The sequence below is a fragment of the Quercus robur genome, chromosome 12, assembly GCF_932294415.1.
Source record: "Quercus robur chromosome 12, dhQueRobu3.1, whole genome shotgun sequence".
NCBI lineage: Eukaryota > Viridiplantae > Streptophyta > Magnoliopsida > Fagales > Fagaceae > Quercus > Quercus robur.
In genome coordinates, this window is record NC_065545.1 from 11,710,798 (window position 1) to 11,725,277 (window position 14,480).

Consider the following 14,480-nt stretch of genomic DNA (forward strand, 5'->3'; position numbering starts at 1 on the left):
ATTCCACAACATTTTAGAGATAGTATTCTATGAAATAGTTAAATCTAAAGGGTGTCTGTTGGTTAGATTAGTGAAAATGGATAGCATGACCAATATTAAAAAGGAATCAAACATCAAGGGTCAAAATAAAAATAATCCCAAATGTTAAGGTCCAAAAATGTATTTTAGTCTAAAATCTTCATATCTTGGGAAGACAAACTTTTTAGATTGACATAATCTGTCCCAAAACTTCCAATCCAGAAATTTCCCATCTGATTTGCTTGAAATCTAGCAAAAATTCTTGCTTGCAACATTCAGTTTAGGGCATATCTTCTTTGTTAGCTAGTAGGAAGACATGATAAATGATAGAATGGATTGAGCTAGGCGGTTTATTAGATTACTGCCCATTGAAGGATGCTTTTTCTCCCATCTAAATCCATTCAACTTAGATCCTATCTTCTTCTAAAAAAAAAAAAAAATTAGATTCTATCTTTACCTTTAACAAATTGCAAGTCTTGGATTTTTGTGTCTGGTTAAGCGCCCTAAAGAATTGGTGCTCTAGTAATTTGAATTTCTAAAACATGGCTCAAAAAGTTCTAGGCCCAATAGACCCTTGCAATCACAAAAGTGGTAGCCTACTTATATCTTTGTTAAAAGTCCGGATACCAAAATTCTACTTTTTATCTTTGACACCTGTCCTAAATGTACTAGTTGTTTATATCTTTTTCTTTTCTTTGTTTAGCTCTTACCAGGAGTTAGTTTGTCTTCTTTCTCCAATGGATAAGCCAGTAAACTAGTGAGAGAATAAGAGAAATGAGTGTGATAGAAGTGCCAATATTTGCATACCTTACTCCAAAGAATGGACGAGTCTTTTTATAGGTGTATGAGTGATTGGTTCTGGTGGGAAAATCCTTCACCCGCGAGTTTCCAGTTGCTTGTCCTCTAAATTCATCTAAGGAGATGTGTGTCAGCCAGCCGCGGTAGAACTCCCAGTCAGTCTACATGAGGATGGAACGTTACTCAGTGACATTAAATATGATGGTTTAGGATATAAATGTTGATGTAAAAAGAGAGTTTGAGGAAACGACTTTTAAAAATGACTGCTATGACTTATCAATTGGAAGAAGGGACTCACTAATTAGTGGTCGAATGATTGCATAGTTTAGTTTTTGATCCAAGGCTTAAATTGACTCCCCATAATTGATTTCACAACCCATCTACCTAAATACTATTTAAAATCAACATCGATCTTTTTAGAGTTTTAATTCTTGCACCCAAACCTTTGGAATTTAAATTATTCCTTATAACTTCTTGAGATTTTTATATCCACCAATTGACCATTGGAACTAAGTTCTGTTAGCTTTAGCTGTTATGTACAAAAAAAAAAAAAAAAATCATGTGACTATCATATATTTAGTGGGGCGGACATGATTTTTTTTTTGTTAATAAGAGTTTAATATAAATATAAAAGGCTCAAGAGTTATAGAAATATTGGACTAAAAACAAAAAAAGAGTTATAAAAAAAAAGGGTAAATTATTACACTTCTAAAGTTTTGGGATGTTTGAATTTACATCTTAAAGTTTCAAAATTTAGAATTTCCTTTCCTAAAATTTGGGTTATTAGATTTTACATCCTAACATTTTAAAATTTAAATTTTACCCCATAAAATTTGAAGGTGTTTAGATATTACACCCTTAAATTCAGAAGTTTGAGAATATAAAATCTAAACACCTCTAAACTTTAGAGGGCATTGTTTGCAATTTACTCTAAAAAAAAAAAAAAAATCATTTATCTGATTGACGCACATACCTAAGGAGCGTGTTAGCATTTTGGCATTTAAAAAAACTTAAAACGGTTGGCAAAGTCAAAACCCGCTCTCGCTAACGAGTAACTGTAAAGCAACCGACATGGCCGAGTTCCAGTCCGAGTCAACGAGTTCTCTTGGTCCGATTTTGGATCTTCTCCTCTCAGTCGGTTATGCCGACGCCCGAAAAACCGATATCTCGGCCTCCAAAAGGCTCTCCGGCGGCCTCGCCTGGTGCGTGGCCGCCGTCAACTCCGATGGTCCCCGGTTCGACGAAGTTCCCGACGACGAAACCCTAACACAACAGGAGGAAATGCAAGTATCTCTCTCTCTCTCTCTAAGAAACACCGTTTACGATATGATCGCAATGAATGAATAATCAAGTTTTAATTCTCTTCGTCGTTGATATTGATGTTGATGTTACAGTGAAATTGGGAAGCAGGGGATTGAGGAATCTTTGAGATCGATGGGATGCCCACACTCTCTTGAAGCTTATCAAATTGAAACCCTAGACTGCAATGCCATTTTCCCTGTTGTACAATGGCTTGTTAATCGGATTCGTCTCAGCCTCAGTGATGATGAGGTAACTTTTTCATCAGTACAATTGACTTTGACTAATACATGTATACCACATTGCAATTGGAGTATAAAGTGGGAACACTCAAGGCTGGCTTATTTCGCTTATTTGCATATCGTGAGACAAAAAGTTAAAAGCTAGCTTATTTCAAAAATGATAGAATTTTAATTATTTGAAATAAAGTTGAGATAAAAAGTAGTGTCGGACCCACAAATGGTATATAAAATAAGCAAAAAGCTAGCTTTTATAATCAAATGCCAAACACACTAGAGTGAATAAGGGTAAAGGGAAGGTGGATCTTATCTGGGTGTGACCATAGACATAGTAGTCCCTATTGGGGAGGAACCAATGCTTGAGGGACACTGAGACCAAAAATAAATTTAAATGAATTGAAAACTTAATCTTGAAACCTTAGTTTTTCTAGGATGTTGTGGGTGTTTGATTTATTTATTTATTTTTTTTTTTTTTTGGTTAAAATTTTTTTAGTTGGAAAAAGAAAAATTTTAATTTAACATTATGCTAGTTTTAATATTAGGAAGCATAGGTTACTTACAATGGACATTCCATTGAAGAGGAGGAACATACTTTCAATGAAACTGAGGGAGGAATTGAACAATGCAGGGACATTGATTGAGATGTTGATTGGAATTTGGGGGAATTGGTGGCGGAGATGTTCTATATTGTATATGTAAAAGAACTAGTTCTGGTTGAGGTTCATGTAATAAGTTTTTTGTTTTTAGTTTTCTGAATATTTTCCGAGCATGATGTCTTGGCTTTCCTGTTGAAGTGATATATTTCAGGGGCATTATTTTTAAACAATAGATTTTGTGGTGGTTGGATTGATTTGAAGACCTCTGGTCATTTTAACTTTTCTTATATTCTTTATTTGCTATGCTCCAGAATCAACAAGAGCTCAACGTTATGAACCAACTCAAACTTTTACGAGAAAGAATAGATAAGGAGGGTGCTAGTATTGCTGTGCAGAAATTGATATCACTCATGGAGTCATTAAAGGTGTGCCGTCTTTCTGTTCAGTGAGTGTATTCAGAGGTCTTACTCAAATGTGAACTCTATTTATGTCTGCATCTTGATTCATGTGATTTATTAAATTTTCCATTTACACACCTGGAAGAAGCCAGCACAGGGATTGTGCTCCATGATGCAGTTTCTGCCACAAACTGCAGAGAAGCCTGATACCCAATTCCCTATCAGTCATCAGACTGTTCTCTCTCTTGATATTGGGGAATGCTTTTCTAGGTGGAGTTAGCTCTGAGGGCTCCATGTCAATGTTTATAGGTTCTCCTATATGTAACATACTAAGAATCACCAAAATTTTCATCATGGTTAAAACAGAACGCCGGATCTTATTTCTTGATGTCAGATTGAACATTAGAAAATCACTAACATATTTGGTGACTGAGATTGTGATTGATCTGTCTTAAGCTTGAATTTAATTGAAGAACCATGAGGTGCCTTTCAATGATTTACCCCTTTTAGTGCATCTATGTTCTATATTATATACATGTTTGTCTGTGTTTATGTATGTACATACATATTATATATATTTATTATTTATGTGTGTATAAATGTATATGTTTACTTTCATTGATGAGGGAGAGTCGCTTAAGATGGTTTGGTCATGTGCAAAGGAGAGCGACTAATGCATCAGTAAGAAAGAGGAAGTTTATCTAAGTTGAGGGAACGAAAAAAGGTAGAGAAAGACTAAAACTCACATTAGTAAAAGTAATAAAAAATGACATGTCAATTAAGGGAGTATCAGAGAATATGACTCTAGATAGAGTAGAATGGAGGCAAAGGATACATATGACTGACCCTAATTGATATGTTGAGTATCCATAGATGACCCCAAAATTTTGGGACTAAGGCTTTGTGTGTTGTTGTTGTTGTATATGTACATGTTTAATTATTCAAGATTTGGAAAGAATTTTTTAAACACATTACTGGCTGATTCCCATGAGATTTGAGAGTTTCAATGAGTTCAGCTAGAAATTAGAGTCTTGATGACTGCTGTATGGTCAAGTCTTTCTTTACTGTTTGCCACCAAAATAATATCTTTACTAACATTATAGATTATGTCTTTTGTTTTTGTTTTGTGTAACATGTTTAAATTGGAATAAAGTAATCTCTATTCTAGGAAACATGGATACTTCAAATTAGCAGTTGTTTCCATATTTGATAGATATACTCTTGGATACCATGAGATACTTCTTTAACTTTTTTTCTTTTTTCTTTTAAACAAAAATTCTCTTCCTCTCTATCACTCAATTTCCCTTAATGAAACAAATAATTTCTTTTAATATTTTTTGTTTTTCTTTTAAACTAAAAATTATCATAATATGCACGTAAAACATTAATTATGTATCAGTTCAGTAAAGCATCCATTATGGGACAGAACTTGCATGTACTAGTTTGTTGTATCAATTTCCTTGTCAGTTGACAAGAGAGATTCTATTCTATGTGTAATCTTACTTTGTATCCTTATTTGTTAATCTTGCCTCATTTATGCATTTCCTTTAGCTGTCAATGCTAATTATTGGAAGGTTTGTTCAGCATCTGGAAAGGCAAGAATCTGAATTCCAGCTTAATTGTAATGTAACACGGTTGGAGCTGCAAGCTGAGGTTATTGAATTGGAGGGAAGAATAGCAAGTGGCTGTGATAGCAAGAGTCTCTCTCATAGTCTAAATCAGTCTTTTATTGAACCACTGGAGAAACTGAATTCAGCAAAAAGGGTAAAAAAATTTAGTTAAGAAATCTCATCTTTTTATTTGTTTAAATTTCCTTTTGTGGCCAAAGAAAGTTAAGGCACAAGTTCAGGTATAATATGCTTTTTAGACTATTTAATTAATTGATCAAAGCTGGTTCATTTCCTTTCCTAGAAGTATGCATTATTCTTATCTCATCCACATCTTAGCTTTGAAATATTGGATGGAATTAGACCCTCAATCTCTATTTGTAAGGCCCACTACCCAGCACATGAGTGACTTTGTTAGCCTCTCTAGGAACCCAAATGAAAAGAGCACTCACCGAGATCGCTCGCCATGCTTTTGATATCATCTAAAATTGCTCCAGACTGTCAAGATGTACCTGCAGCCGGTCTTTAATGGCATCAATACACAACTTGGAATCACTTTCAATCTCTACCATCAGTAGTTTCTCTTGATCACTTGTAGTGCCCATCGAATACTTTCTGCTTCAGCCACTTCTGTAAGCACAACTGTGGTCATTGTTGTTAAAGGATGTACTACTCTTCCATTGCAGTCTCAAAACAACAGTGCTAGACATGCCTTATCCAAACCAACAGCAGCATCTAAACTTAAAAATAAATTAACTATCCATTTCATGATGCTACAATTGAGGAATTATTTCTCTCTTTGGATCCAAGTGTATTTAGTAAAGTAGGGTTTTCTCATATAAAAAGACTGCCTCTTCAATTTTGACATATCAAGCTTATCATCTAGAATTTGTTTATTTATTCTTTTGGTCCTATAATTCACTCTCTTGTTTCATATATTTGCCTTCTCTTTTGTGAGAAAATCACCTTGATTTTAATTATCCCTGGCATAAAAAATCATCAATTAATAATAAGCTTAAATAATATATGGTTTATGCTTCTTGTAGGAACTTGCAGCTAGATATAGGGCAATTGTGGCAGTAAAACGGCAACTTGATGATGTGCCATCCCAATCAGAACTCATCCAGTATGTTGTTATTTTTGTTGTTCCTGACTTTCATTTTACTTTCTTATTGACATTTTATTACTCCTTAAAATTTAATTGTTTCTGTTGCATTGAAATGGTTTCATACTTACATGGGGTTTGATAATTACAAGAATTAGTTTCAATTCAATGGTACTGTAAGTCTTATTGAACTTAAGGACCTTTTACTTACAGAGGTTTTAGTGTTTTACAGAGCAGAAGCTCTCACTATCCTACTACTCCCTTCTAAGTTATTGGTCTTCTCAAATTGGATTTCAGTGCCATTATTTGGACAATTATCAGAATAATTAGTTGAAAATAATCCTAATACATTTCTTTTCCCATAATATTTCCTCAGATTAGATAATAGAGCTTTCATTAATAGAGTGCCACATAAGATTTACAAAAGCTTAAAATGTTACAGGTTCAGTTAGTATCCATTTTCTGTCATGATAGGTTTTTTGAAAAGTTGGGGAGCTAATGGCATCAATGAAGTTGGCAGATATCAGTAATAATTTGAAATAAGATTCAAAGAGGCATGTCTTTGTACAAAACCATTTGGAATTGTTCATGCTTCTAGTAAATTGTTGTAAATAAAAATTTGGTAGTTGGTTTCTCCGTTTATATGAAGTTGATATTTCTATCTTAAAAAAAAAAAATCACATTATTATATTCCTATTTTTTCCTTTTGTTTTGCTACTTCCATTGTGAAAGTCTTTAAAATTTTGAGCAGGTCTTGATTTTATCGTCCAGGAACAACTATAAAGTTGTTTCTTCATTTTGTTCTTTCTTTATCCATTGTGACTTGTTGTTTTTGTTTCTTTAAGCCAATTCATCTAATTCAATTTTCCCTTGTTTTCACCTCATTGGGGACCCACTTTATCATGAACATGTCTGTTTCTCATTCTATTTTTTCTTGTGCCACCACTCATCTATGTTACCATCCTCATTTTGGTTGCACTCGTTTTTGGGCCATGCTCTTATGAATCTAAGTTCTTCAAATGCTGCAAAAGCACTTATCTATATCAGAATTTATGATTTGCCCCTTTTCTATGTACATTTGGATTAGAAGTGTTTATTTTTCCTGAAAGTTGGCAAAAGTGCAGTTGTACCTAGAAAAGTAAAGCTTTAAAATCTGGGCATAAACAAGTAAAGCTCATAAGCTAATGGAAAAAGGCTAAAAGCTAGCCCAACTGCACGTCAGTCTCTCATACCTTTTTCTTTAGTAAGTAATACAATTTTAATAGAATAGAGGAGATATCTCATGTACACAATATGTGTACACAAGAATCTCCTGTTTTCAGTTGCTCATACCTTATGGATGGTAAACACAAGATTTCAAAAGTAATCACTTTTGAATGTTCTGCTTACTTTCTTTATAAATATGTTGCAGGTATGAACGTCGATTTTCTGAACTGTATGTCCATATCCAGGTTTAACAATGGTCTTTGCAGTCGATTGGAATGCCTTTTTTCCCCCAAGCCTGCATTAGTTTGTATGTTTTCTTTAGCTCTTATATAAATTTATGCTAGGGTTTTGCTACTGTGCAGGAAAAACTTCGACAAACTCGTAAATGTTATGGTACCTATAATGCTCTTTTGGAGATAAAGGAACTGATGCTAAAAGAAACATCCTTGTTGAATTCAATAAGTTCACAGGTACAGTCAAACAAGACAGGAATATATTCTATATTCTAGAATATGCTCTCTCTCTCTCTCACAATTTTGGTGCAGGAACTGAATCAAATGGTTGCTTTAGATTGGTAATTCCTCAAATTTGCTGTCTCATTGCAGAGAATCATGGCAATTAGAATTTCTCCTTATTATGTCATATTGGATAATTGCTTTACTAGTTTGCTTTTGTTTAAAGGCACAATTAATCCCAATTAGACTTTCTGATTCTTGTCTTACTTTGGTGTTGTTAGATTTGGTAATTGGTTAATGGGGCAATTTTTCTGCATAATTTCAAATTCAAAATCTAAGCCGCTGGGTCTTGCATGGTGCAGTCCTGCTTTAGATAGAATGTGGCTATACCTAGCACACAAGGTCCATTTGGTCGGATGGAAAAATGGAAGAATAGAAAATATTAGAAAGAAAGGAAAATGGGAGGCTAGGAATGATCATAGTTTAACATTATGTGTGCTTGGTTTACATATTATATAATGTATGTTTGGTAGAAGAGATAGAAAAGTGGGAGGGAAAATGATTATACATTTTCTTTGTTTGGTTGAGAAGAAAAATGGAAGGAAAGAAACTGTAATTTATATCAATTTAAAATCATGGCCTCATAGTATAAAAATAAATTTTTTTTCAATTATTTTTCTTATCAAAGATAAACATGCAAATCATATGTTGCTTCAGCAAATGAGTTTAAGAAGTGTGTCTCAAATAAGTTATGGGCTTGTTGTAAATACAATTGATATTGGTCTCATTTATTAGTTTATTATTGTTGATGTGTTATAAAGAATTAAACTATCCTAGACATTTTATGCAAAGTATAAAAAAAAAAGTATTCTTTGTTTTTTGTTTTTGTTTTTTTGTTTTTTTATAGGAAAAAGTATTCTTTGTCATTCAGTCAAGAATGTTGTTGTTTATAATTGTTAAGATCAAAACATGTTATATTATGTAATTTGTATCTGCTTCAGTATATAGCCAAAAAAAAAGGTCCACTCTGAAGGAAATATTACGGCACATCCACCCATTAGTTGAAAACGTTGGGTGGCATGTGCATTAGCCAGTGTTCTCCTAAAAGACAATTAAGACAAGGTCATTCCATAGCCAAAATTACCACATCCACCCATTTCACTTATCTAGCTTTGTTAAAAACAAAAAGAGCCTTCTCTTCCCTTTTGTTTTCTTCCTGGTACAGTTCAAAAGAAAACCACAAAAGAATGATTAAAACAAAGAAAAAAGAAGAAAAGTCTGAACAAAACATCTAGCTAATAGTAGCTACATATGCTGTGCATGAAGGATGTAGCCACTGTATTGGCTGAGTGATGCACATCAGACAAGACCCTTCAGAGCACTCTCTCTTCTTTCTCTCTCCCTTGTTCATCATTAAAAACAAACAACCACCATCAATTGGTAAAGAATAATGGTTAAGGAGGCTTTCTGAAATGGGTATAAGATCTATTGTGGATGGGATTGTAAACAAATTAGTCCAGGAGAAGATAATTTATATAGGCACTTGGAAAATAGGGTTTTTAACAGGAAAACAAATGTAAATTGTAGAAACAATGACTGGGAGAATAAACATGGTGTGCCTTAGAGACTAAGTGAGTAGGTGAGAAATCTAGAGAAATTGAATATACATAATATAAATTAGTATGAAAAAATAGAAATGGAAGGAAAATAAAAATATAAATGGGATAGGATAATCATAGACAAAAATCTTAAAGAAAAAGTTGAGATTTGGAGGATAGGGGATATAATCATGTTAATTAAACTTGTTTTAGGAGAGGAGAAAATTAATATAGTAGTTTGTACATTCCCCAAATAAGGTTGGGATAATCCATTAAGAAAAAATATTAGGAACACATGGATAAATTGATTCAAAAAATTTAAGAAAAAACACTTTTATTGGAGGAGACCTGACTAATCATGTTGGAAAAAATGGTGGGGGGTTGAAAGAATTCATGGGTCTTACCAAGATCAGTTGCAAACACTGTTTTTGGTTGGTGGATTTGGTTGGGAAAGCACTCATCTTGCATTTGGAATGTTGTTTCATTGTGTTTAATGTGGTGTATTTGGAGGAAGCATAATCGGTGGACTTTTGAAGACGTGGAAAGTTCTGGGGATCAGTTGCTTACTTCTTTTTGTGGTTCTCTTTTTGATTGGTCTAGGACTTGGGGACTCACGTCTAGTGATTCTCTCTCCTTTGTTCCTTAGCTCTCTCCTTTGTAATTAATTTCCTCTTTGTTATTTTGTTTCCCTCTTTTTGTAATCTTTGGTCTGCCTTATGCCCTTTTGCATAAAGTAGCTTTTTGAATATAATTCTTTCTTACTTATCAAAAAAAAAAAAAAAAAGGAGATGGAGTAAGGAACAATTCAGGGGATGCTATTCTAGAGTTTGTGATATGTGATTTCATATTATAAAACTCTTGGTTAAAGAAGAGGAACTCACACTTAATTACTTTTAAAAGTGGGACAAATGTTAGCCAATTAGATTTCATTCTTACTCAAAAAGTTTATATTAGATGTAAAGATTGTAAGGTGATACCAAGAGAAAGTGTATCTACTCAACATAGGTCAGTGATAATGGCTATTTGTATTAGAAGAAGGAAAAAAAGGATATAATAGACAGAGAAACCCAAAAATTAGGTGGTGGGGTTTGAAGGTAGAAACAAAAAGCGTTCAAAAATGAAATGATCAAAGAAGGCAACTGAGATCCAGATGAAGATGTAGATAAGCTGTGGAATGAAATGACTGGTTGTATTAAAAGAGTTGCCAAGGAAGTAACTGGAGAATATAAAGGATGTGGGTGACTGACTAAGGAGATCTGTACTGCATTTAAAAGTATATATAGATGCATGGTTTGCATAATTCACTCCCCATCATCCCCCCCCCCCCCCCCCCTTTACCCCACCTCCAAAAAAAAAAATCCATTCTACGAAGGGAACAAGATTTGGACATTATTTTTTAAATTTACATTTTGAGTGGTGGAGCCTGGAGGGGAGATTTAAATACCAGATGTTTATGTTTGAAACACCAAGAAATGCCACATTTAACCTAAAGGTCATTGATGAACAAGATTTGGACATAACTGTTATCTAATTTACATAATTTGAGATATAGTTAAGACTACATTGACTTACCACCAACCTTAATTATATTTAAGCAGTTTCTGATATCTTGATTTGATGTTTAGTGCAACTAACTATAAGACTTAAAATGATTGACCACCACCTTGGACTGTAAAAGCTCCCTAAATTCCAGGCCCATGCATTTAGATTGAAATCTAGGCTGGGTTACAAACTGAAGATACTTATAGTAGTAGTATGCTGTCCAAGAAATTGAAAAAAGTGGTCAATGCCACATTTGTGCACAGGTTTTTAGTTTTAAGTTCTGCTTCCTGGGTTAGAAGAAAACTGAAAATGTGTTTTGTGAATAAACTTGCAACATTCTAACATACATGTGATGTTAATATACAAGGTTGGACATACAAAAATCTTCAATATTTAGTCAAATAATATGACTATCTAGAATGTCCTGAACTGTAGTGTAAAGCATGCTGCTGTTTTCAGTAATTTAATAATGTTGCAAGGGTTACAGCCCTTTCTGTGCTAGCATAATTCTCACCTACTGTCTCCTCGACTTTCTACAGTTCCAAGATGCCATTACTAGCACTGCCGGTCGCATGAAACTGATTGATTCCATGGAGGGAATTGTGAAGAGCAGTCAGCAGGTGATTGTAATTTCCCCCCTCTTCAATTATGAACTTCAAAGATGAAAGAAGGTTTGATAGCTTCTTGGGCAGCTCTCAGAACCTCTTGCTTTCAATATAATTAATAGATAAGTCTTCAAATATCCAGAATATCATTGTCATTATATTTTCTGTTTGAGGTGCTTAGGAAACAACCTGACAGTGCTTCATAGGTCCCTATACTTGTTATGAAGAAGAATTTACTTCCTCCAGAATGAGATGCATATGTGGTTGGATTTGAAGATCATTGCATTTTATTTATTTATTTTTTATATAAATAAAAATAAAAATGAACTTATTGCTGTTTCCGGAGAGGTTGTATTTTCCTCCTTTTTTTGAAGTCCAAATTTTGCAACTACACTCTTCAACTTCTGTTACATGAGTGGACATTGTATATCAATTATCAACTAGCAATAAGTTTTTTTTTTTGGGGTGAGAAAAGTCTTTCTATCTACGATCAGTTGGTCAAATAATATCCATTGGCAAAATGGGGGGTTGGGGAGGATATCCATTGGGCCTTTGCTATAGACCAATGTGATCTTCATAAAAAATCGAATAATGTGAATAGAGGAATGAATATCAAACTTGTTTTGGTACTTTTCTATGGAATTGCTTTCAATCATTTGGAGTTCTGACTAGTGTGTCCATTTTATAGAAACTAGACAAGGTGCAACTTGGGCTTCTGGAGGAGCAGAAGGTTTGTGATGCTCTCAAACAGAGATATGCTGTAGCAGTTGCAGAGCAAAGACACTGCTACAGTCTCTTAAAAGCTTTTCAGGTAAGCAGTGTAATAGTAATGACACAGCAATTAGACGTTATTTTGATAGATTGTAAAATATAAAAAAAACTTTTGTTTTGTTTTTTGTTTGGTTCTCTCTCTCTCTCTACCGTTTCAACATCTTCTAGAGTGACCTTTATCACCTCACGGCTTTCTTGCCATTTTTTTGAAAATCTTATTTTTATAAAAAAGGACTGTATGGTTGACCAGAAGGTTTCTTCATATACCATGTGCCATAAATTTTAACTAATTTTTTTGGTGAATTGACCTATACCAATACTTCATTTTCTCTGGGTTAGATATCAATATTTATGTACTTTTAGTGTATGTTTGGCAAAAATTATTTTTGCCAGCTTATTTTATTACTTAGCTTATTTTTTGCTACTATTTATGATTCTCACTGTACTTTTTTGTACTGTTTATGGGTTTTACTGTATAATTTTAGCTAACTTTTATCTTTATTTACAGTACTTTCAATAAAAAGTTTTCAGTTTCAGCAAAATAAGCGGATTCCAAACAGACCCTTAGTCATTTTTTCACCTAGGTTCATTTGGATAGAGCTGAAAATTGAAAATTGAAAAACACTGTAGCAAAATAATTGTGAATAGTATCATGGGACCCATTTTTAATGAAAAAGTTGTTGAAAAGTGATGTTTGTGGGTCCATAAATAGTACACGAATACTGTTCAAGGGAGAAAAGTCAAAAGTTTCGGCTTTTGAAAAAGAAAAAAAAAAAGTTACAAAAACACAAACGTGCGTCTGGGAAGCGCGTTTTGCGCTTCCCAAACGCACTCTTAGGGTCTGTTTGGATTGAGCTTATTTTTGCTGAAATTGAAAACTGAAACTGAAAATACTATAGTGAAATAATTTTTAAATATGTGAATAGTGTTGTGGGATCCATTTTTAATGAAAAAGTAGATGAAAAGTAGAATTTGTGGGACTCGTGAAAAGTGCACCATGCACTGTTCACGGTTGACTTGGTCAAATAATGCGGCTGGAACAAAAAAAAAAGAACAAAAATGCATTTTCAGCGTGCGCGTGAATCCCAGCTTCAGCAAAACGTAAACGCTACAGTGAAAACGCTGGATTAAGTTGAATCCAAACGCCCACTTAGTCACTACTCGGTTTAGTACTTTTAGATACAATACTGTTAGTCTTTTGTTTGGTTGTTCAACTCCAAGCCCAATTGCTTGTAGTAGCTCTGAGATTGCAGATTTTACTTGCAATTTTTAATTGAATCTTTCAATTTCCAGGAGGAATGTGCATTGAATGAGAAACTTCGGTGCCAAACTTCTGTCTAGAAACGTTACTGTCAGGGGTCCGCGTGCTTTTAACTTGAGTTCTTTACCTGTTGGAGCAAGAAAGAAAAGAGAGCGACTGATAAGTATTGGGAAGCACTCGAAATTTGGGGCCGTTTGGTAATGTTGTTCTAGTAACGTTATTTGTATTTTTTGAAATATGTGTGGTTAAAAAAATATGTGAAAATACGTGTAATATTGTTTAAAAACTGAAAAGTGTTGCTTAAAATAACGTACCAAACGGCCCCAAAATCATTTTTATTTGGGTTTCTAAATGTTCGCTGTATGGCTCTTTAGTGTTATTTTCATCTCTTAAGTTGTGGCTATAGTATCGATTAATATGTGTATAACTTTACTGCTTGAAATAAATCAAAATACAAAAGAAACTTATATTAGCAATTTATTATTATTATTATTATTATTATTATTATTATTATATATAAACTAATATTTCTATCAAATGTCAATTGCCAAAATATAAAATTGCCTTAAGACAAGCAACCTTCATTGTTGAAAGATAAGGGTACGTTTGGTACGCCGTAATAGCTCCTGTAATGAAATAGTTATTCATGTGTAATAGCAATTCGGTCATTTGGTTACATCTTTATTACATGGATTAGTTATTATATTGGAATAACTATTCTTTAAATTGAAGAATAGTTATTCCTCTTTAAAATGAATGTAATGGCTATTCCTTAGTATATATAATAAGTTTTAAAATTAATATATTTCCAAAAATATAAAGTTTCCTTATACATCATCTTTTACAAGCTTTTCATATGTGACAAGTAAACTTATGAATAGTAATAGTTATTCTATTACAATGTCTTCTATTCCCAGTAATAAAGATTATTATTCCTAATTTAATCTACATTCAATGTACCAAATGTATCCTAAATAAAAAT

General features: G+C 33.4%; 1 protein-coding gene across 1 annotated transcript; it reads left to right on the forward strand.

Moving 5' to 3' along the window:
- The first annotated feature begins 1,796 nt into the window (after window positions 1–1,796).
- On the forward strand, window positions 1,797–13,974 carry LOC126709485 (uncharacterized). The gene is made up of 10 exons (XM_050409743.1): window positions 1,797–2,099; window positions 2,211–2,367; window positions 3,262–3,375; window positions 4,933–5,112; window positions 6,002–6,081; window positions 7,472–7,511; window positions 7,629–7,736; window positions 11,401–11,481; window positions 12,155–12,277; window positions 13,531–13,974. Exons 1-10 carry the CDS (start codon window positions 1,888–1,890, stop codon window positions 13,576–13,578), a joined length of 1,143 nt encoding a protein of 380 aa, XP_050265700.1. The 5' UTR covers window positions 1,797–1,887; the 3' UTR covers window positions 13,579–13,974.
- Window positions 13,975–14,480: the final 506 nt, after the last annotated feature.

What these genes read in the sequence shown, in the direction of transcription:
- LOC126709485 (XM_050409743.1), top strand. Translation starts at nt 1,888, where the DNA reads ATGGCCGAGTTCCAGTCCGAGTCAACGAGTTCTCTTGGTCCGATTTTG. An exon ending in AACTGAATTCAGCAAAAAGG is followed by an intron (nt 5,113 to 6,001) that starts GTAAAAAAATTT and finishes TGCTTCTTGTAG; the next exon opens with GAACTTGCAGCTAGATATAG. An exon ending in GTCTCTTAAAAGCTTTTCAG is followed by an intron (nt 12,278 to 13,530) that starts GTAAGCAGTGTA and finishes TTCAATTTCCAG; the next exon opens with GAGGAATGTGCATTGAATGA.